This window comes from Anolis sagrei, chromosome 3 (assembly GCF_037176765.1).
Source record: "Anolis sagrei isolate rAnoSag1 chromosome 3, rAnoSag1.mat, whole genome shotgun sequence".
NCBI lineage: Eukaryota > Metazoa > Chordata > Lepidosauria > Squamata > Dactyloidae > Anolis > Anolis sagrei.
In genome coordinates, this window is record NC_090023.1 from 170484134 (window position 1) to 170506805 (window position 22672).

Below are 22672 nucleotides of genomic sequence, written 5' to 3' on the forward strand. Positions count from 1 at the left end.
GGTTTGGGGAGTTGTCTTAAATGGCAAGTATATCCCCAACTCTCTATTTTGTTAGTTAAAGTTGGGGGGTCGTCTTATAGCCCCAGTCGTGTTGTACCCCAGAATATACCATACATACGTTTCTGCCTGCCCTTTCTATCTCTGTTTTCAGCGTTGTCCCTTTTATTTATCTATATAAATAAAAATGTAATGTTCGTTTGTGATATCATCAAAACTCAAAAACCACTGGGGGAATTGACACCAAATTTGGACACAAGACACCTAACAGTCCAATGTATGTCCTCCACACAAAAAAATTGATTTTGTCATTTGGGAATTGTCGTTGCTGGGATTTATAGTTTACCTACAATTGTGTAGGTGAACTCCACCAATGATGGAATTGGGCCAAACTTAGCACACAGGGCTCCCATGACCAACAGAAAAAAACTGGAAGGGTTGATGGGCATTGACCTTGAGTTTGGGAGTTGTAGTTCACCTACATCCAGAGAGCACTGTGGACTCAAACAATGATGGATCTGGACCAAACTTGGCACAAATATTCCATATGCCCAAATATGAACACAGATGGAGTTTAAGGGAAATAGACCTTGACATTGGGGAGTTGTAGTTGCTGGGATTTATAGTTCACCTACAATCAAAGAGTATTCTGAACTCCACCAATGATGGAATTCAACCAAACATGGCATACAGGACTTCCATGACCAACAGAACACACTGGAATGGTTTGATGGGCATTGACCTTGAGTTTGGGAGTTGTAGTTCACCTACATCCAGAGAGCACTGTGGACTCAAACAATGATGGATCTGGGCCAAACTTGACACAAAAATTCCATATGCCTAAATATGAACACAGATGGAGTTTGGAGGAAATAGACCTTGACATTTGGGATTCGTAGTTACTGGGATTTATAGTTCACGACAATTAAAGAGCATTCTGAAACCCACAAACGACAGAAATGGGCCAAACTTCCCACACAGAACCCCCATGACCAACAGAAAATACTTAAGGCCATCCAGTCCAACTCTCTTCACCAGGGCAAGAAAATGTAATCAGAGCCCTCCTGACAAAGAGCCATCCAGTCATAAATATAGATAGATATGATTCTCTCTCACACACACAGATATAGTATCACAGATTTGAAAGAGACCCTTAAAGAAGGACTATGATATGTTGCATATTCCAGAGTAGGCAAACCAGACACTCTCCACATCAACACAGACAAAGAAACAAGAAATACTGTTTACTCACAAGCAGAAAGGAATTACATATATTAGAAACCAACACTTTCTCATTACTTTATTTTCCAGATCACCAGACGGGGCCACAGCAACGCGTGGCAGGGGATGGCTAGTATTTATATAAATCCTTTGATGAAAAGTGCACTTATTATATCATTTCATCCCATGTTGGTTCAAGAAATTAAAAACATATTGTGATATTTTAATTAAGATATTCAAAAGTAAAACAAACCATGTAAACATATTCACACTTCTCCCAACTTGTAAATTACTTACACTTGCTTCTCCTTTTGAGTAATTTCTTTCTGAAGACTTTCAGATTTACTCATATAATCTTGCTTAAATTTCTTGTCCTCACTCTCTGCCTCCGTTTGAGACTTCTCTGTTTGCTGCAATCTGGTGTAATTCAAATCAACTTTGGGTAAAACTGAAGCTAGAATTTGGGTGTAAAGGGTGAAGAAGACAAATAAAAGGAAAAAATGGGGAAATAGAAATATTTCTAAATGAAAACAAAGTTTGGGGTAAACTCACAAACTCAAATGAGAGACCCAGACAATGCCTAGAAATCCAGATTATTTTTCTCACTATAACAACAAAAACATCTATATATTTCTCCAATTTTTTATTTGATGCTTTTGAGTAACAAATGCCATCAATGCAGAGCTATACAGATTGTGTGATTCATACATACAGAGCTTTGACTTTGCATTTTTGTGTTATTAAGATTAGTTACTTTTCTTTTTACAAAAAGCAGGGCTGACCTCTGCAACTAGTTGTGCGTTAACTACACATATTCACCCGCACCACAAAATAGAGAAAGCAGTGGTCTAAAATTCAGAACACAACATGGAATAGTGCAATCTAATGTCACCATGTGTCTAACATTGCGCACTTGGTAAAAAGAAAAATATCTATATAATTTGTATTCTCATTCCAATAAGGTAGGTTTGGGGTCCAAATGGGGATGGTGTATCCTAATGTGCTCTTGAGCCTCTCAGATTGATAAGAACTACTCAGTTTTATTAATTTAATTAAGAACAGGCAGCTCCGCACCTCTGTATTTCTTTGTGCACAGGGGGAAATCCCTCCAAAGTTTTGTCAAGCATACAGGAGGTCGCTACACATTAAAGAGTGACTGAATGATTAAATTACAGTCATTCAATGGTAGGCGAATATGTGGTCCACAAAAATATTATTTCAGTCCATTTATTACCAAAGAATTGGTGCAAACTGAATATACTATAGGTAGCCATTGAACTGGACATGCCTGAGGCCTTTACAAAAGAGGAGCTACTGTGTAACTCGAAATACAGTTACTCTGTCTTTCTAATAAACAGTAACCTGAACCATTTTACCTATACATTTCACTGAGCATAATAAAAATTGTGCCAGCTGAATTTAAAATAAGTATCTATTTATTTTTTAAAAAGCAGTAGCATCATTTTTAAAAGTTGTTTCTGATTTGTGATATTTTAATATTTGTGAAATACGGCAGTTTATCTGTAAAACAAAGTAGTAGTTGTGCATCAAATACACTGATTTAATCAGAATGCAAAAACGATTTAGCTACATTTACACTCTGGCCCACAAAGCAATTAAACCAGAGTACATGGACAAAAGGCTGAAATCCAAGCATCGTGGCTTAAAAAGAAATTCTGGATTGTTTTTAACTCCATTCAAGTTGTCAAAACGATATATCTTTAACAAGCTTGTACTGTTGCTGCCCCTCATTGCTGGCACATTTCACCAAGGACATTGCAATGGTCCTCGTTTGGGTTAACAACTCTTTGTCACTTCAGATGGGCAATGGACAAAAACCAAAGACAAATAAAGGTAATAAAAACATCCAAGAATGTAGAAATTGGGAGAAAGGAGAAAAGAAAAAGAAGGAAAAAAGGATGTCAATAAAAGAAGATACATGCCACTAACGCTTTAATACAGAATTATGTTTTTGTTGTTTTTGTTAAGTAGATTTGAACGGAAAAGAAAAAACCATGGCAAGACATGTCAACAGCCACGTGATGAGGCTATGGATGTTAGTTTTAAAAAAAAATTCAGAAAACGAGCACTGTATATTAAACTAGAATTTATGTGGATTTTACACAATAAGTGCATTGACAACAATGAACTGATGTTTCTCAACCTTCCTAACGCCGCGACCCCTTAATACAGTTTCTCATGATCCCCAACCATAAAAGTATTTTTGTTGCTGCTTCATAACTGCAGTTATGAATCAAAATGTAAACATCTGATCTGCAGGATGTATTTTCTTTCACTGGACCAAATTTGGCACAAATATCCGATACGCCCAAATTTGAATACTGGTTGGGGGGGGGGGGGATTGATTTGGGGAGTTATAGTTTCTGGGATTTATAGTTCACCTGTAGTCAAAGAGGGCTCTGAACTCCACCAACGATAGAATTGAACCAAACTTGGCACACAGAACTCCCATCATCAACAGAAAATACTGGAAGGGTTTGGCGGAAGGTGACCTTGAGTTTTGGAGTTGTAGTTCACCTACATCCAGTGAGCAGTGTGGACTCAAACAATGATAGTAACAAACTTTGCACAAATACTCAATATGCCCAAATGTGAACACTGGTGAAGTTTGGGGAAAATAGACCTTGACATTTGGGAGTTGTAGTTACTGGGATTTATAGTTTACCTACAATCAAAGAGCATTCTGAACACCCCAACGATAGAATTAGGTCAAACTTCCCACACAGAACTCCCATGACTAACAGAAAATACTGTGTTTTCTGATGGTCTTTGGCAACCCCTCTGATACCCCCTGACGACCCCCCCAGGGGTCCCAACCCCCAGGTTGAGAAACAATGCTATACATCATCTTTCAGTTGATACAGCCTCAACTCAAAAAGTGACTTTGGGTTCTTGGCATTCACTGGTGTTCGGTTTAAGGATCAGCCTTGGATACCAACATTTGTGGATGCTCAAGTCCCATTATACACAATGCCATAATAAAATGGTATCCCTTATACAAAATGGCAAAAGCAAAGTTTGCTTTTCAAATACATTTTTGGAGGGGAGAGATATTTTCAAGCCATAGATGGTGGAACCTATGGGCAGGAAATCTGACTGTACTTTAAAAGCAAGCAAGAATTTGCACATGTCTTGGACAATATTTGATCTTAAAATACTATCACAACCACTGTGGGGACATGAGAGAAGTCTCCTACAGGATAGTAAAAATCCAGGAGCCCCCTGGGCAACATCCCTGCAAAATCAGCCAATTCTCTCACACCAGAAATGACTTGAAGTTTCTTGAGTCGCTTCTGACACGATAAAAAACAACCGGGTTGTTGTAGGTTTTTTCAGGCTATATGGCCATGGTCTAGAGCAGGGGTCCACAAACTTTTTAAACAGAGGGCCAGGTCACAGTCCCTTAAACTGTTGGAGGGCCGGATTATAATTTGAAAAACCATGAACGAATTCCTATGCACACTGCACATATCTTATTTGTAGTGCAAAAAACACTTTAAAACAATACAATAATTAAAATGAAGAACAATTTTAACAAATATAAATTTATTAGTATTTCAATAGGAAGTGTGGGCCTGCTTTTGGCTGATGAGATAGGGTTGTTGTTGTTGTGTGCTTTCAAGTCATTACAGACTTAGGTTGACCCTAAGTGAGGGCCGGGTAAATGACCTTGGAGGGCCACATTCGGCCCCCGGGCCTTAGTTTGAGGACCCCTGGTCTAGAGGCATTCTCTCCTAACGTTTCGCCTGCATCTATGGCAAGCATCCTCTGAGGATGCTTGCCATAGATGCAGGCAAAACGTCAGGAGGGAATGCCTCTAGACTATGGCCATATAGCCCGAAAAAACCTACAACAACTCAGTGATTCCGGCCATGAAAACCTTCAACAATACAAAAAAAAACAAAAACAAAAAAACAACCACTTTTGAAAGACTTCAGTTTTAGGAGTAGTTTGCTACACAGGGAGGGAGAAAATCCTTTAAAAAGCCACATTTTTAAAAAAAATGAAGAAAAAACACTATTGGGGACATAGTACTAGCTACAGAATTCTCTGGAACACCATGCAAATCAATGTTAATGAAAACACGTTTCTAAGTAATGTTTCTCCAGCTGAAGAAAGGGGTCACCAAAAGACTCCAAAGCAGCTATATATGGCAAGAATCACACTACATAACGCACTGAAAAATCTGAAATCAGCTCCTTTCCATGCTTTTATTTAAAGCAGCTATGGAAATAAGATATGCTTTCTGTAGGTACTTACAGAAGGCATCTCCCAACCAATTTGTGGGAGCACTCTTTCCCCTTACTCCCTAAAACCACAGACAGTCATATTCAACTAAATACCCAACCCTCAGTATGCCATGATTTTCAGGAGAAGGAAAGAACGGCCGAGGAGTAGGAAACTCCACTTCTATCAGATCCATTCCATATGATGAAAACAGGATCCTTTGTAATACAATCATTCTATACAGAACTAAGAAAGTATTGCGTTAGGACTGTATTTAAAACATGTATTTTAAAAAATGATAGAAAACATATGAGGGGTATTTTTAAAGTAAGGTCCGTTTTGTTGTAGACACTAGTAGTTCGCGCGCATACCGCAATGAGTGCGTGTATCGTGTGCCGGCATGCCTCGGGAACAACTGTGCTCAGTTTCCGCTCTGTAGCTCACCTGTACGGTTCTGTTCTGTGCTTTCAAAATGTTTAAGACTATCAACTCAGCCGCCGCATGTGAGGTTCGCTCAGTGATACTGTTTTTGTCAGCAAGGAACCTGCCTGCTGCAGAAATTCATCGACAGATTTGTGAAGTGTACGGTGATACTGTTATGAGTGAAAGCAAAGTGCGTACATGGGTACGATAATTCAAAGATGGCCGTGACAACGTCCATGATGAGGACCACTCCGGTCACCCTTCTTTGATTACAGACGATTTGGTGGCTTCAGTTGAAGCGAGGATTTGTGAAGAGGGTATTTTATAATTGGTTCAGAGGTATGATAAGTGTTTGAACGAACTTGGCAACTATGTTGAAAAATAGAGTGAAGTATGTACTTTCTGAAAATAAATGTACTTTTTTGAAATAAACTTTCGTTGTGTACTTATGTTCAAACGGACCTTACTTAAAAAATTCCCCTCGTATATAAGTCAGCTGTAAGATACATTTGGATCTTTCCTCAAAATGGAAAAAGTTTTCTTCAAAATAGCATAATATTTCAATGGAAAATACATGACATTGGTCTAGTTCGCATATAGCACTAAACCAAGGTTTTGTCTTACACGATTAAGCTGGAACAAACCTGAGAGAGACTCTGGTTCGCAATATCCCCATTTCCCCTTCTCCTCTCATGCAGCAAGGACAACTTCACCAGTGCTTAGTTTTGCTTCCACGCAATCTCATTGTATCTTACATATGAAACACAAACTCTGCTTTATAATGATATAGATTTCAAAGTATAGATTATTATTATTATTATTTGTCGTGTCAGGAGCGACTTGAGAAACTCCAAGTCGCTTCTGGTGTGAGAGAATTGGCCGTCTGCAAGGACGTTGCCCAGGGGACGCCCGGATGATCTGATGTTTTTATCATCCTTGTGGGAGGCTTCTCTCATGTCCCCGCTTGGGGAGCTGGAGCTGACAGAGGGAGCTCATCCGCCTCTCCCCGGATTCGAACCTGCGACCTGTCGGTCTTCAGTCCTGCCGGCACAGGGGTTTAACCCACTGCGCCACTGGGGGCTCCATAGTATAGATTAGGGTATAGATTATGTAACTGGCTTATTTAATCAGTTTGTTATAAAGCTGGATATCAGATTTGTGGACAACAACAAAAAACCTGAGATTCTAATTCTCAGGAGCATAGAAGGCAATGGGTAAAGAGCACGCCTCTCAAGTCCCGTGTGGGATCACACATAGCCATGGTTTAGTGTTACATACAAATGCAGTCAACCTGGCAAATGAAAGGGGACAAAAGAAATGGATGTAGAACAAAGCGCCATAATAAAACAAGATGCTGTACCTTTGCTCCAACTGCTTCATAGTGGTATTAATCTGACTGGTTTTATCCTCCAGTCGACCAATTATTTCATTCTTTTCTTTCATGTCCTCATCTGAAACCTATTATTAAAACAATTGAGATATTATAGTACATTATTTTATCTGAGCAATAACTTAGTAATACTAAGTTCAACAAACTTGATATATATAGTAAGACTGTCTCTATCTGTAGGCAAAATGTCCCAAGATCCCCCCACAACAAAATTTTATTTATCGTGTCAGGAGCAGACCAAAAAGTTGCATTGCATTTTTTAACAAACAGACAAGCAAAAAAACACAAAGTTTGCAAGCTTGGTAGTTGATTAAATGTCCTTTGACCAGTAGCTGGCCACTCGGAGTGCCTCTGGTGTTGCTGCAAGAAGGTCCTCCATTGTGCATGTGGCAGGGCTCAGGTTGCATTGCAGCAGGTGGTCAGTGGTTTGCTCTTCTCCACACTCGCATGTCGTGGATCCACTTTGTGGCCCCATTTCTTAAGGTTGGCTCTGCATCTCGTGGTGCCAGAGCGCAGTCTGTTCAGCACCTTCCAAGTTGCCCAGTTTTCTGTGTGCCCAGGGGGGAGTCTCTCATTTAATATCAGCCATTGATTGAGGTTCTGGGTTTGAGCCTGCCACTTTTGAACTCTCGCTTGCTGAGGTGTTCCAGCGAGTGTCTCTGTAGATCTTAGAAAACTATTTCTTGATTGAAGTTGTTGACGTGCTGGCTGATACCCAAACAGGGGATGTCACTGCCTTGGTCCTTTCACTATTGGCTGCTACTTCCCGGCGGATGTCAGGTGGTGCAATACCGGCTAAACAGTGTAATTTCTCCAGTGGTGTAGGGCGCAGACACCCCATGATAATGCGACATGTTTCATTAAGAGCCACATCCACTGTTTTAGTGTGGTGAGATGTGTTCCACACTGGGCACGCATACTCAGCAGCAGAGTAGCATAGCACAAGGGCAGATGTCTTCACTGTGTCTGGTTGTGATCCCCAGGTTGTGCCAGTCAGCTTTCGTATGATATTGTTTCTAGCACCCACTTTTTGCTTGATATTCAGGCAGTGCTTCTTGTAGGTCAGAGCACGGTCCAGAGTGACTCCCAGGTATTTGGGTGTACTACCTGAAACTTCAGATAGCACCAAAACCTGTATTTTCATAGAGTCATAGAGTTGGACAAGACCTTGTGGGCCATCCAGTCCAAACCCTTGTCAAGAAGCAGGAAAATCGCATTCAAAGCACTCCTGACAAATGGGCTTCCAAAGGAGCCTCCACTCCACTCCGGGGCAGAGAGTTACACTGCTGAACAGCACTCAGTTAGAAAATTCTTCCTAATGTTCAAGTGGAATCTCCTTTCCTGTAGTTTGAAGCCATTTTTCCACGTTCTAGTCTCCAAGACAACAGAAAACAAGCTTGCTCCCTCTTCCCTATGACTTCTCCTCACATATTTATACATGGCCCTCATCATGTCTCCTCTCAGCCTTCTCTTCTGCAGGCTAAACATGCCCAGCTCTTTAAGTCGCTCCTCATAGGGCTTGTTCTCCAGGCCCTTGATCATTTTAGTCACCCTCCTCTGGACACATTCCAACTTGTCAATATCTCTCTTCAATTGTGGTGCCCAGAACTGGACACAGTATGATTCCAGGTGTGGTCTGAGCAAGCCAGAATAGAGGGGTAGCATGACTTCCCTGGATCTAGATACTATGCTCCTTAAACTTAACCCACTACCATAAAGTTAAAGCAGGCTCAGAAACCAAACTTCCCATGGCTGGGTAGAGTGTCTTCCACTCCTCATCTGTTGTCCCACAGAAGAAAAGGGGACCAATCTGCTCTTCTCTCACTGCTTCCTTGACCAACACACAACGAACAGAAGGTGGGAGGCCTAAGTATACTATAGAATTGCACCGGGGAACCACGAGATGGCCACAAACACTTCTGACAGAAACATTGGCAGGTAAACAAACCCACAGATAAGCGTGTCTTATTTAAAGGAGGTACGGGCTGGTCCTTTGTGTTCAGATAGGACCAGAGATTGCAAAACCAGTTTGATGTGGTGGCAAAAAAAGCCAATGGTATTTTGGCCTGCATCAATAGGAGCATAGTGTTTAGATCTAGGGAAGTTATGCTACCCCTCTATTCTGCTTTGGTTAGACCACATCTGGAATATTGTGTCCAATTCTGGGCACCACAATTCAAGAGAGATATTGACAAGCTGGAATGTGTTCAGAGGAGGGCGACTAAAATGATCAAGGGTCTGGAGAACAAGCCCTATGAAGAGCGGCTTAAGGAGCTGGGCATGTTTAGCTTGAAGAAGAGAAGGCTGAGAGGAGACATGATGAAGCCACAGGGAGGAGGGAGCAAGCTTGTTTTCTACTTCCCTGGAGACTAAGACACGAAACAATGGCTTCAAACAACAAGAAAGGAGATTCCATCTGAACATGAGGAAGAACTTCCTGACTGCGAGAGTCGTTCAGCAGTGGAACTCTCTGCCCCGGAGTGTGGTGGAGGCTCCTTCTTTGGAAGCTTTTAAACAGAGGCTGGATGGCCATCTGTCAGGGGTGATTTGAAAGCAATATTCCTGCTTCTTGGAAGGGGGTTGGCCTGGATGGCCCATGAGGTCTCTTCCAACTCTTTGATTCTATGATTCCCACTTCAGTTCTAAAGTAACTCTCAATAACTGTGAGAAGCCTAGTTTTAATAAATAATAAAATAATAATAAAACTTTATTTGTACCCCGCTACCATCTCCCCAAGGGACTCGGTGCGGCTTACATGCAGCCAAGCCCGCAGTACATCAATAAAACGAAGGCAATACCAAAATAATCAATACAAAACAGTAAAATAAATCTCATAAACAAAAATAAACAATCTATATAAATAAAAATGTAATGTTAGTTTGTGGGATTAACAGAACTCAAAAACTACTGGACGATTTGACACCAAATTTGGACACAAGGCACCTAACAACCCAATGTATGTCCTTCACTCAAAAAATTGATGTTGTCATTTGGGAGTTGTAGTTGCTGGGATGTATCGTTCACCTACAATCAAAGAGCATTCTGAACCCCACTAACGATGGAATTGAACCAAACTTGGCACACAATTCTCCCATGACCAACAAAATACTGGAAGGGTTTGGTGTTGAGTTGGAGTTCACCTACATCCAGAGATCACTGTGGACTCAAACAATGATGGATCTGGACCAAACTCTATACAAATACTCAATATGCCCAAATGTGAACACTGGTGGAGTTTGGGGAAAATAGAATCTTGACATTTGGGAGTTGTAGTTGCTGGGATGTACAGTTCACCTACAATCACAGAGCATTCTGAACCACACCAACGATAGAATTGGGCCAAATCTCCCACACAGAACCCCCATGTGGGCCACAGCAACGCGTGGCAGGGGACATCTAGTAAACAATAAGTTTTAGTTTCCAAGTTACAAATACGGAAGTATGATTTTTACCTTAATCTTTTGGTACATTTCTACATTTATTGCTTTGACTTCTTCCAACTGTTGCCGTAGATTTATAAGTGTATCCTGTTTTTCATGAATGTCTTTCTCCAGCAGCTTCATTGCAAGTTCTATCTCATGCTTCATACCAACTTGGACCATCAGCTCATTCTCTATATCCTACAAAACAAATCAAGATCCAAAGTATTAAACACACATGGGAGGGTTGAGTACAAGAGTACATGCATGTAGCAGAAGGAATAGTCTAATGAGCACACTGGAAGAATAACGTATCGAAGGTGCACGCACTTGTCGTAACTGGGATTCTTCTCGAAGCTGTCTATGTGCCTCATTGTACATTTCATCCAGGCTTTGTCTGGAGTGTTTGTATGTCTGAAGTTCCGCATCAGTATCCACTTTGTTGACCTATGAAGAAAATACAGAACTTTGGTGAGTAGGTATACAATCTCACATTATTTCTCAGTCTCAATGTTCTGTCATTGGAGTATGCGTCCCCCTCTTTTGGGAAAGCTTGATTCCACAACCCACGCTATAATGAGCCCTCCTCCGCAAATAACCTGCTTCTCTTTTATTTCGCCCAAGTTTTAGTTTTAATCAGTTCGTTTTTTAATCATTACATGTAGCCCGCCCATTTCCATTGTACTTGTGCTTAGTGTAATTTTTGTATTGTTATGTGTTCACATGTTTTATGTAACTATTGATGTTGTTGTGTATTGTTTGTGTTTTCGGTTTGCGTATTTTCTTTACTGCAATTGTCGTTTGGGCTTGGCCTCATGTAATCCCCTCCAAGTCCCCATCAGGGAGATGGTGGCGGGGTATCAAAAAAGATTATTATTATTATTATTATTATTATTAACTTTGATATACTGAAATCACTGGAATTGGAAGCAAGAACCTAGAAGAGCAAGAACATACTTCAAAGATTCCTTGGTGCACACTAGTGACAAATTTTGGAAACAACCATGTGTTGCTGAAGGCTTTCATGGCTGGAATCACTGGGTTGCTGTGAGTTTTCCAGGCTGTATGGCTATGTTCCAGAAGCATTATCTCCTAACGCTCCATCTACATCTATGGAAAGCATCCTTAGGGTTGTGAGACTTCACAACATGGCCATACAGCCTGGCAAACACACAGCAATCCAACTTATCCATGCTTTCAAAAACTGGGGTGTACTCCTCTATCTGAGGATCCTAAATGTATCCTGACTCACACAATCCCCCAGCCAAAATGACCCCGCTACCCAGAGCATTCCGGGAATTGTAATCCAAAAACTTTCCTGAGCATTGTTAATATTATGACTAACAATGATGAATTCATTCTAATCTAATCCAATTTGCGATCACAATATAATTCAGATTAGACTGTTATCTGTCTTTCGTCTTCCCTCTTCCTTTTCTGAGTACCATTATGGGAGAAAGACAAGGTATAAACTAATAAATAAATCAAGCAGCACATTAATAAATATTTCAATAACTTGGCCTCAAGAAGAATTTTGCAGAGTTCAAAGGTTTGCATCTTATTATGTGACATTTTGGTTGGCTCTAGTAATTATAGATTTTGGGTGCACCAACCTTTCAGTACACAGTTTAATAATTTACCAGAATTGTTTCTCCAAATCCAATAACCCAAAACACTGAAATTATTTAAATATTTATATAAAATAATATCTCATTTGAGAATAAGACACACAACCATTTAAACATTTTTCTGTCATGTGCTTGATGACATTACTATGTCTACACGAAATTGAATCATACCTCTAGATGACGCTGTGTTTTCATTAAAATGAGTGTGTTTTCACTTCTTAAGTGATGGTTTTCTTCTTGAAGTTTAATGATGTTGTTTTTGGCTATTGCTAACTAAATAAGAAAAATGAATAAATAAGAAAACATAAGAACATTCAGGCAATCAGCAAGAAATCAAAATTATTCCTTGAGAGACTGTTGATTTCTCTCTATTTACAGTCAACACCAAAACATAAAATACAATTAAAACAGTTAATTCAAATATAAAACCAGATAAAACAATCAATATCAATAAAAAAAACATTGTCAAGTCAATTTGGACTATACTTCGCAGAATTGGCTGCACTGGAAGGTTAATTCTGGGAAGTATAGGCCCAAAATGCCAATTTTCTTATAGTATATTCATTCATTCATATAGATATATAAATATATACGTATGAATGATATATATTATATCATATACAATGTGACCTCTGTAACAATGGGCCAGTACCTCTGGTTTCACCTGTCCACATCTGGGGGGAAAATGTCCTTTCTAGGAATTCTCTAGGTTGTTCAGGTGATTCCATAACATGCCTCCACTGAAAGTATGAATGGAGTCACCGTGGAGGATTAGAAAATTTCTAGTGAGGTTAACTCTCCAGGAATTTTCTAGGTCTTCCTGGCAGATTCCATGATAACACCCAGTGGATGTTGTTTATTTCAATAGGGTTCAGAATTATCCACAGTATAACTGCTTGAAGGTATCAACATATGAGACTAAGGACTATTCCAGTCTTCCCAAAGCTGGGTACCTTTTGTAGTATATAATAAAGTCCCCAAATAATACTTATTTTAACATAAAATTATATAGTGCTAAAATACAGTACCTCTTCAATCAGCTTGGTGTTTGACTTCTCTAATGAATCAACGCGTGTGTGGAGGCCGCCGACTGTGCTACTGAAAACCATAAAGAAATTTGCATTTTAAATTACATTCGAAGTCCTACAACTCTACGTCACACCCTCCCACTTACAAAACAACCTAGAATTTACCTAGATAACAACTGATGAATGACCTTGGACCAGTCTACAATGTTATATAAAATAAAGATTATCTGCTTTGAACTGGTTTATATGACAGTGTAGACTCATATAATCCAGTTAAAAACAGATGTGGATTATTCGTTTTGATAATCCGGATTATATAGCAGTGTAGATGCAGCCCTTGTCAACCACATCCACCATCACACACTTTTTAATATGATGTTTTGCATTGTCATCACATTGTTATTTCCCTGTCAGAATCTGCCACACAGCAGTTTTCTTTCTTCCCTCCCTCTGTCATGATCCAGCTATTTTCTTACTAGCCTTCTCTGGTGGCACTGATAACAAAATTATTCTATCTTAACGCCCGTTCTAATAATGACCTCACCTAAATTATGTACTTCTAGATCACTAGATCCTCAATATCTGGTAGACCTTAACAACTGTGTTGCTGCTTACATGAAACAAGGCTAAGCACTCAAAGCACATGTATCACAAGCCGAGCAGCGTCCACATTCCATAGAGCCAATCACCAAACTGTGAATGAACCTGGGTCTCATGACAAATCAACACAACAAACAAAAAATCACACATTTATGCAAACAAATCTCTGTGCAGGACAGGACGCAATGATATGATTTTTTTGTTTTCCCTGAAAAAAAAAATCATAGCTCACCACTACCTGGCAACCCAAAAGAAAACCCTTTGCAAGCCATGGGTTGGGAACCACTGCTCTAGAGATTATTATTTACTTACTTACTTAGGCAATCCCTCGTAGTCTGAGGATGATGGTCCTCCAAGTGTAGTATCCTGGCGATGGGTCCGTAGGTGACTGTTGAGCCCTATTCTTGACCTGCATCTTCTCCCACAGTGAGGGCATCGGTTTCCAGGTGGAAGGCTGTCCTGGTCGGGGTTGGCTTGACGCGCCTTCCTCTTGGCACGTTTCTCTCTTTCGCCCTCCATTCATGCCTCTTCAAATTCTACAGCACTGCTGATCACAGCTGACCTCCAACTGGAGCGCTCAAGGGCCAGGGCTTCCCAGTTCTCAGTGTCTATGCCAGAGTTTTTAAGGTTGGCTTTGAACCCGTCTTTAAATCCCTTTTCCTGTCCTCCAACATTCCTTTTTTCCGTTTTTGTGTTTCGAGTAGAGCAACTGCTTTGGGTGATGGTGGTTGGGCATTTGGACAACGTGGCCAGTCCAGCGGAGTTGATGGCAGAGGACCATTGCTTCAATGCTGGTGGTCTTTGCTTCTGCCAGCATGCTGACATTTGTCCACTTGACTATCAAGAGATTTGCAGGATTTTTCGGAGGCAGCGCTGATGGAATCATTCCAGGAGTTGTGATGTCTGTGGACAGTCCACGTCTCGCAGGCATACAGCAGGGTTGGGAGGACAATAGCTTTATAAACAAGCACCTTGGTATCCCCACGGATGTCCCGGTCCTCAAACACTCTCTGCTTCATTCGGAAAAATGCTGCACTCGCAGAGCTCAGGTGGTGTTGAATTTCAGTGTCAATGTTGATTTTTGTGGAGAGGTGGCTGCCAAGGTAGTGGATATGGTCAACATTTTCTAATGTTACACTGTATTTCTGGCACTGGAGAGGGATTGGCTGGGGACTGCTGGAAGAGCACTTTGGTTTTCTCGATGTTTAATGACAGGCCGAGCTTCTCGTATGCTTCTGCCAAGGTGTTTAGAGTGGCTTGTAGGTCTTCTTCTGAATGCGCACAGACGACATTGTCATCAGCATACTGGAGTTCTATAACAGATGTTGTTGTAACCTTGGTTTTGGCTTTCAGTCTGCTGAGGTTGAATAGCTTGCCATCTGTCTGATAGTTGATTTCCACTCCGGTGGGAAGCTTCCCTTCCACAAGGTGAAGTATCATAGCGATGAAGATGGAGAATAAAGTTGGGGCAATAACACCTCCCTGTTTGACACCTGATTCCACCTTAAATTGGTCACTTTGGGAGGCATTGCTGTCCAAGACTGTTGCCATCATGTCATCATGGAGGAGCCACAGAATGTTTACAAATGTGTTAGGGCACCCGATTTTTTGGAGGATGGTCCAGAGAGCACTGCGATTCACTGTGTCGAATGCCTTTGCAAGGCCAATGAATGCCATTTACAGAGGTTGATTTTGTTCCCTGCATTTTTCTTGGAGCTATCGTGCAGTGAAAATCATGTCCACTGTTCCTCTGGAGGGGCAGAAGCCGTTCTAGGATTCTGGGAGGGTGTCTTCTGAGAGGGGGAGAAGGCTGTTTTGCAAGGTTTACAATCTAGAGATTATATCATGGGTATAAACACATATACAGTGCTGATATAATCTCTAGAGCTTTGCAAAAATGCCTTTATGAAGGAAATATCAGTGTTAATTCGGTGTTTTCTACAACAAAGATGGTATAAAAGGAAAATATGCATGAACAACATCTTTCAAAAGTCATGTATATGCATCCAGTAAACTAGCATGTTAAAAAAGTGTATTGGCTCTTATTTCTACCTGGCAAATAAAAATGCAAGTGTAATACAAAAGTTTCCTCCATTTTTATGTATGATTCTAACTTCACCTAATAGCTCCCAAATAGTCTTCCTGAAATGACTACATGACACCTAAACCAATACATTAAATGTTTTATCATACCAACTTGAATAAACAGTTATTCCCTCTTAGCTTGCCCAGCAGCAAAAGCCACTTCCAAAAGGACCACTCACTCTACTTCTCTTTTTTCTTTCTATAATTATAAAACTGAGCCAAACATAACTGCAAGGATTTCAGCACCTCTACTAATATAAAGGAGAAAGTTTAGTTTTGCCAGAAGACTGTAGTCAGATAATGCCTCTGTATGCATTTAATAAGGCTCTCTATAAATACTTACTTCAGTTGTCGATTTAATTCTTCAACGTAATTCTTTTGATCCAATATGGCAGCAATGTGGTCATTTCTAAAAGGAATTGATAATATATTTAATGAGGCATTTCATTCAATCTTGATAATAATAATAATAATAATAATAATAATAATAACTATTATTATATATTTATTTATATATCACCTTATCTACAAAAGGGACTCAAATTTGGAAAGCTATTTAAATTGTGTTATCAAATAGTTAAGAATACTACACCATTGAACATAGTCTGGTCTGCAGCTTGCAGTACAGAATATCCTAACTAAGAACAGAGGGACAAACTACTGTAGATCACTCTCTATTATCTTCCATCTCTAAAAAACCGTGGAATTTTAAAAAACCAATTTAAGATTATTTCTCTGAACAAGCATTCCAATCCCACATAAAGGACTGAGGCTGAAACTGCTATCTTGCATACATTCCAGAGGAATCCTTAGATGTTTCAGAACAAGCCCTATGAGGAGCGACTTAAAGAGCTGAGCAAGTTTAGCCTGCAGAAGAGAAGGCTGAGAGGAGACATGATGAGGGCCATGTATAAATATTTGAGGGGAAGTCATAGGGAGGAGGGAGCGCGCTTGTTTTCTGTTGTCTTGGAGACTAGAACGTGGAAAAAATTGAGATTCCACTTGAACATTAGGAAGAATTTTCTAACTGTGAGAGCTGTTCAGCAGTGTAACTCTCTGCCCCGGAGTGGGGTGGAGGCTCCTTTGGAAGCCCATTTGTCAGGAGTGCTTTGAATGCAATTTTCCTGCTTCTTGACAATGGGTTGGACTGGATGGCCCACGAGATCTTGTCCAACTCTATGATTTTATGAAAATACAGGGTTTGGTGCTATCTGAAGTTTCAGCCAGCACACTCAAATACCTGGGAGTCACTCTGGACTGGGCTCTGACCTACAAGAAGCACTGTCTGAACATCAAGCAAAACGTGGGCACTAGAAACAATATCACATGAAAGCTGAGTGGCACAACCTGGGGATCACAACCAGACACAGTAAAGACATCTGCCCTTGCGCTATGCTACTCTGCTGCTGAGTATGCATGCCCAGTGTGGAACACATCTCACCACGCTAAAACAGTGGATGTGGCTCTTAATGAGACATGCCACATCATCACAGGGTGTCTGTGCCCTACACCACTGGAGAAATTACACTGTTTAGCCAGTATTGCACCATCTGACATCCGCCGGGACGTAGAAGCCAATAGTGAAAGGGCCAAGGCAGTGACATCTCCAGCTCATCCCCTGTTTGGGTATCATCCAGCACGTCAACAACTTAAATCAAGCAATAGTTTTCTAAGAACTACAGAGACACTCGCTGGAACACCTCAGCAAGCGAGAGTCCAAAAGTGGCAGGCTCAAACCCAGAGCCTCAATCAATGGCCGATACTAAATGAGAGACTCCCCCCTGGGCACACAGAAAACTGGGCGACTTGGAAGGGGCTGAACAGACTGCACTCTGGCACCACGAGATGCAGAACCAACCTAAAGAAATGGGGCTACAAAGTGAAATCCACGACAAGCGAGTGTGGAGAAGAGCAAACCACAGACCACCTACTGCAATGCAACCTGAGCCCTGCCACTTGCACAATGGAGGACCTCCTTGAGGCAACACCAGAGGCACTCCAAGTGGCCTGATACTGGTCAAAGGACATTTAATCAACTACCAAGCTTGCAAACTTTGTGTTCTGTTTGTTTGTTTGTTAAAAATGAAATGCAACTGTTTGGTCTGCTCCTGACACAATAAATAAATAAATAAGTAAATAAATATGAAACTCTAGATCCTACAACACAACACTACTGTGTGCCAGGAATGGAAGTGATGCAATTTAATAGCATTCAGTCCTATCCAGTTTCAGTTATCTATGGTCCACCCAGGAACCTATAGATCTGAAGATTTTACTGTACATATGATAGATATGAAGATTTTACTGTACAATGTTATCTTGTCCCTCTGAGCATTAATATGGGGAAAATACCATTTAAATTAACAGGTCTGTGCCTTTGTATAGAAATTCATAGGACACAACTGTCAGGATGGTTTTTTTCAAATATTAATATTTCAAATATTTAATAAGTATGCCTATCATCAATGCTGACAAAAAAACACAAACTGATTTTTATCAATATTTTTGCCTTCTATGATAACATGTGCTGTTCATTATTCATATTTGTCAATTTTTAATAGTGATGGACCAGTGAATGAATTGTTTATGGTTCCATCCATAGGCCATGACCTCAAATAATATACAACCTTTAAAAGTACAACAAGCATTTTCCAATACAAACATTAGAATTTATTCCATATACTGGCTCTTTAAATTTACAGTAGCAGTGACATGATAACAATAACAATGTCTGATTTGTATCTTCCCAAATGGCAAATGGGTTAAACCTTGTGCCAGCAGGACTACTGACTGAGAGTTCTGCAGTTTGAATCTGGGGAAGGAGTGGGTTGAGCTCCCTCTGTCAGCTCCAGCTCCGCATGAAGGACATGAGAGAAGCCTCTCACAGGGATGGTAAAACATCAAACATCTGCGTGTTCCCTGGGCAATGTCCTTGCAGATGGCCAATTCGCTCACACCAGAAGCAACTTGCAGTTTCTCAAGTCACTTCTGACATGAATCCCCCCCCCCCCCCAAATAGTGATGCTTTAAATTGCTTTTAATTTTATTGGTAGGTAATTTAAATATATTTAAATTTTGTAAGCAGTCTGAACAAAGAATAAAGAAAGTTATCATTAAATATACTGTAATCATCTCCACCATCATATTAAACTTAAAAATCCATTTTAAAAGACAAACCTTTCTTTGCTTTCTATATCATCTTCATTCTTTAAATACATAGAAAAATCTATCACACCAACCTAGAAAGAAAGAAAATTATTAACATAGCAAACACTCAAAACATTAAAAGTAAAAAGGCATTTACAAGTCAACAGGGCTGAGGTGGTGTCCAAGTCAGAGTGATAGGATATAATGAACATTAAAATAGAAAGAAGTCCTAGTATAGCTTTATTATCATTATATAATAATAAACAATTGAAAAAAGAGGATAAAGATGCGATAACAAATTTATTAACAATAGCAAGACTGCTTATTCAAAGGGGTTGCCTTTGAAGACTGTTCAGAAACTGCAACTAGTCCAACGGTCGGCAGCCAGACTGCTCACTGGAGCATCGTACAGGGAGCATACCACCCCCGTTACGTCAACTCCACTGGCTGCCGGTCCATTTCCGAGCACAATTCAAAGTGCTGGTCTTGGCCTATAAAGCCCTATACGACTCCCAGCTTACTTGTCCAAATGTATCTCCCTCTACGTTCCGCCTCGTAGTTTAAGATCTGCCGGGGAGGCCCTGCTCTCGGTCCCACCAACTTCGCAAACACGACTGGTGGGGACGAGGGACAGGGCCTTCTCGGTGACTCCCCGCCTGTGGAATTCGCTCCCCAGCGAAATTAGATCAGCGCCCTCCCTCCTTTCTTTTACACGAAAACTGAAGATGTAGTTGGGGAACCAGGCTTTTGGCTAATGGATATAACGGCACCTGAATAATGAATTGGACCAGACGACGATTGTTATAATGGAAACGTTTTTATGATTGATAATTAATGTTGTTTCAATGTGTTGTATTAGTATGATTTTATTCTGCTTTTATAATTGTAAGTATTGCGGCATCGAATCGCTGCCATTGTGAGCCACTCTGAGTCCCTCTGCAGGGGTGAGAAGAGCGGGGTAAAAATGATGTAAATAAATAATAGCAAGGAACTGGAAAAGAGAAATAAATATACAAATAGAGGAGTGTTATAAGGAAGTGTGGAAATTGGCAATAAATTATAAGCTGACATGTATATTAAAAGTTAAAAGAGGTATATGAAAACAAAGTGATTTTGATGATGTATGGAGAACATTTATTGAAAAAGCATTTTAAAAAAAGAAGGAAAGTTACCTCCACAAGAAGAATTGAAATTTTGAACAGATGGTATGTAAAAGCTGTGGCTTGAGAGAGGGAGGGATAGATAATATGTATAAGCAGAAAAATAACACTAGATGCCAAAAGTTAAAGTATGGTAGGTGTTGAATAATATGTATCTGCTGTAAAACAAACAATGTAAAACAAATGTATTGAACCATGATAAAATAATAAAAAATATATTTTTTAAAAATTACTCAATTAGACTTTCAACATCCCCTATTTGGAATTCGAAATCTAAAACACTCCAGAATTGTCCACATAGGTGACAGCTTTGATTTCTGATGGTTGGTGTACATAAACTTTGTTTCATGCAGTACTTAATTAAAATACTATTTAAAACTACATTCAGGTATATATGAAAAATAAATGAATTTGGGGTTTAGACTTGGGGCCGATTTCCAAAATATCTCATGATGTAGATATATGCAGATATCTGTGCAGGTATTACAAAATCAGAAAAAACCTGATATCCAAAATATCTCTGCTCCCAAGCATTTTGGATAAGAAATCTCAGATTGCTGAAGAAAAAAAAATAACTCCTTAGATTTCCAGGCCATATATGAGCTGATAACTATATCGGCACTTACTTGTGAATCCAAGTCTTCTCCTTTTACACACAGGTTTGCGTCAATTACATTTAACCCAACGAGCAACCCAACGATAACTACGCCTTCTTCTTCCATCATCAGTGCGTGATTTTCATAAAATTCACTGTAAAAAGCATTTTAAATAGTTTCTATTTTACAAACTTTAAAACTTTTTAAAAATTTCAATCAACCCTGTGATTAGCCTTATTTTCAAGTCTTATCTTAAAATCTGATTCTACATTAGTACTCTAAGGGGTTTCAAAGCTCAGGCCCACCACAGTAAACTACAGAATACCATATGTCAACTTAAAAAAAGATCAAAGACCTGAAACACACAAAAAATTCCAAATTCTAAAAAGGATCAAAATTTTATCTTGCATAGTTTATGCTGATAATGCAATCTCATCTTCTGACCCGTCAAAACTTTTAAAAGGTCAGGATAAATACAATTATTAGGTCCAACTAGATGCAACCAACGGAATCAATGGAACTTAACATTAGTGCTAACTTATCTCCCCCTATGAACCATTGCAGAGATTAAGATCCTCCGGGGAGGCCCTGCTTTCTGTCTCGCCATTGTCACAGGCGCGATTGGTGGGGACGAGAGACAGGGCCTTCTCGGTGATTGCTCCCCGGCTATGGAACTCCCTTCCTGGTGAGATCAGGTCGGCCTCCTCCCTCCTGTCCTTTAGAAGGATGGCAAAAACTTGGCTGTGGGACTTTCGGGACAGGGCAATAAAGCGGCAATAGGAAAGATGACCAGGCCAATTAGATTTGACGTGGATGACTAGGACAGTTTCAAATGGTGTATTTTAATATTTTGATAAATGTTTTCTAATGTTTATGTATTGTATGTGTGAATTTGTGTCTTGGCATTGAATGTTTGCCGCGTATATGCTGTGCTCCACCCTGAGTCCCCTTCGAGGTGAGAAAATATAAATGTTTTAAATAAATAAATAATCATGTAGCCACTGATTCAATGAGGTAATGTAGTTGGGACTAATTTATTTTATTTACTACATTTATATCCCATCCTTCTTACCCCGAAAGGGACTTAGAGCAGGCCTTACAGACAAGCAGTAATTTGATGCCATAAATTTACAGACAAAGAAATAAATAGTTTAAAACCAAAAAGTTGAAACATATCAATATTAAAACCAATTATTAAAATCATGCTGTCCAAAATTGTAATCCAAGGCCATTTCATTTGTCATTTCACTATTCCATCTTCTCATGTTGCACAATATCCAAAAGCTTGAATTGGCCTTAGCCCTTATGCTAAAAGGCAACCATGTATTTCACCTTGCTTTGAGTAATTTTAGTGAAATAAATTTGCAGCTTATTTCCAAAAGGTAACGAATCCATCTGAACAAATTTTTACAAAATCAAAAAAGTGCTGAGGATATGCACCCTTTTGCCATAAAATGCCATTATAACTTGCAAGTATATGCAAGTATAACTTGACTAATTGTGTGATGTTACTGGGATGTTACTATTATATCTACAATGGACATGCTTTCACTAATAAGAGATGTTTTATACTACAACCTAGCAATCCATAGCACTCTGGTAGGTTTCTTTTCAAAAGTAGTTATTTAGATGTAGATTTTCTTTTTTTTAATGTAATTATAATTCCAAATTGAGATTTTGGTAATGTGGAGCAGTAATAGCTTTCTAAACTCTGATCTTTACTATCATTG

General features: G+C 39.7%; 1 protein-coding gene across 2 annotated transcripts in view; it reads right to left on the minus strand.

Moving 5' to 3' along the window:
* RUFY2 (RUN and FYVE domain containing 2) overlaps positions 1–22672 on the minus strand; it is a 58149-nt gene that overhangs the window by 22362 nt on the left and 13115 nt on the right. Inside the window, exons 5-13 of one of the 2 annotated variants that reach the window (XM_060768900.2) lie at positions 20973–21096; positions 19217–19278; positions 16383–16448; positions 13355–13424; positions 12498–12599; positions 11029–11145; positions 10732–10899; positions 7250–7347; positions 1516–1635 (exon numbers count right to left, since the gene is read on the minus strand). In XM_060768900.2, coding sequence (XP_060624883.2) covers positions 1516–1635; positions 7250–7347; positions 10732–10899; positions 11029–11145; positions 12498–12599; positions 13355–13424; positions 16383–16448; positions 19217–19278; positions 20973–21096 — 927 coding nt within the window. Of the gene's footprint in view, positions 1–1515; positions 1636–1846; positions 3033–7249; positions 7348–10731; positions 10900–11028; positions 11146–12497; positions 12600–13354; positions 13425–16382; positions 16449–19216; positions 19279–20972; positions 21097–22672 lie in introns of those variants that run through there. The other variant, XM_060768901.2, reaches the window with a different exon arrangement.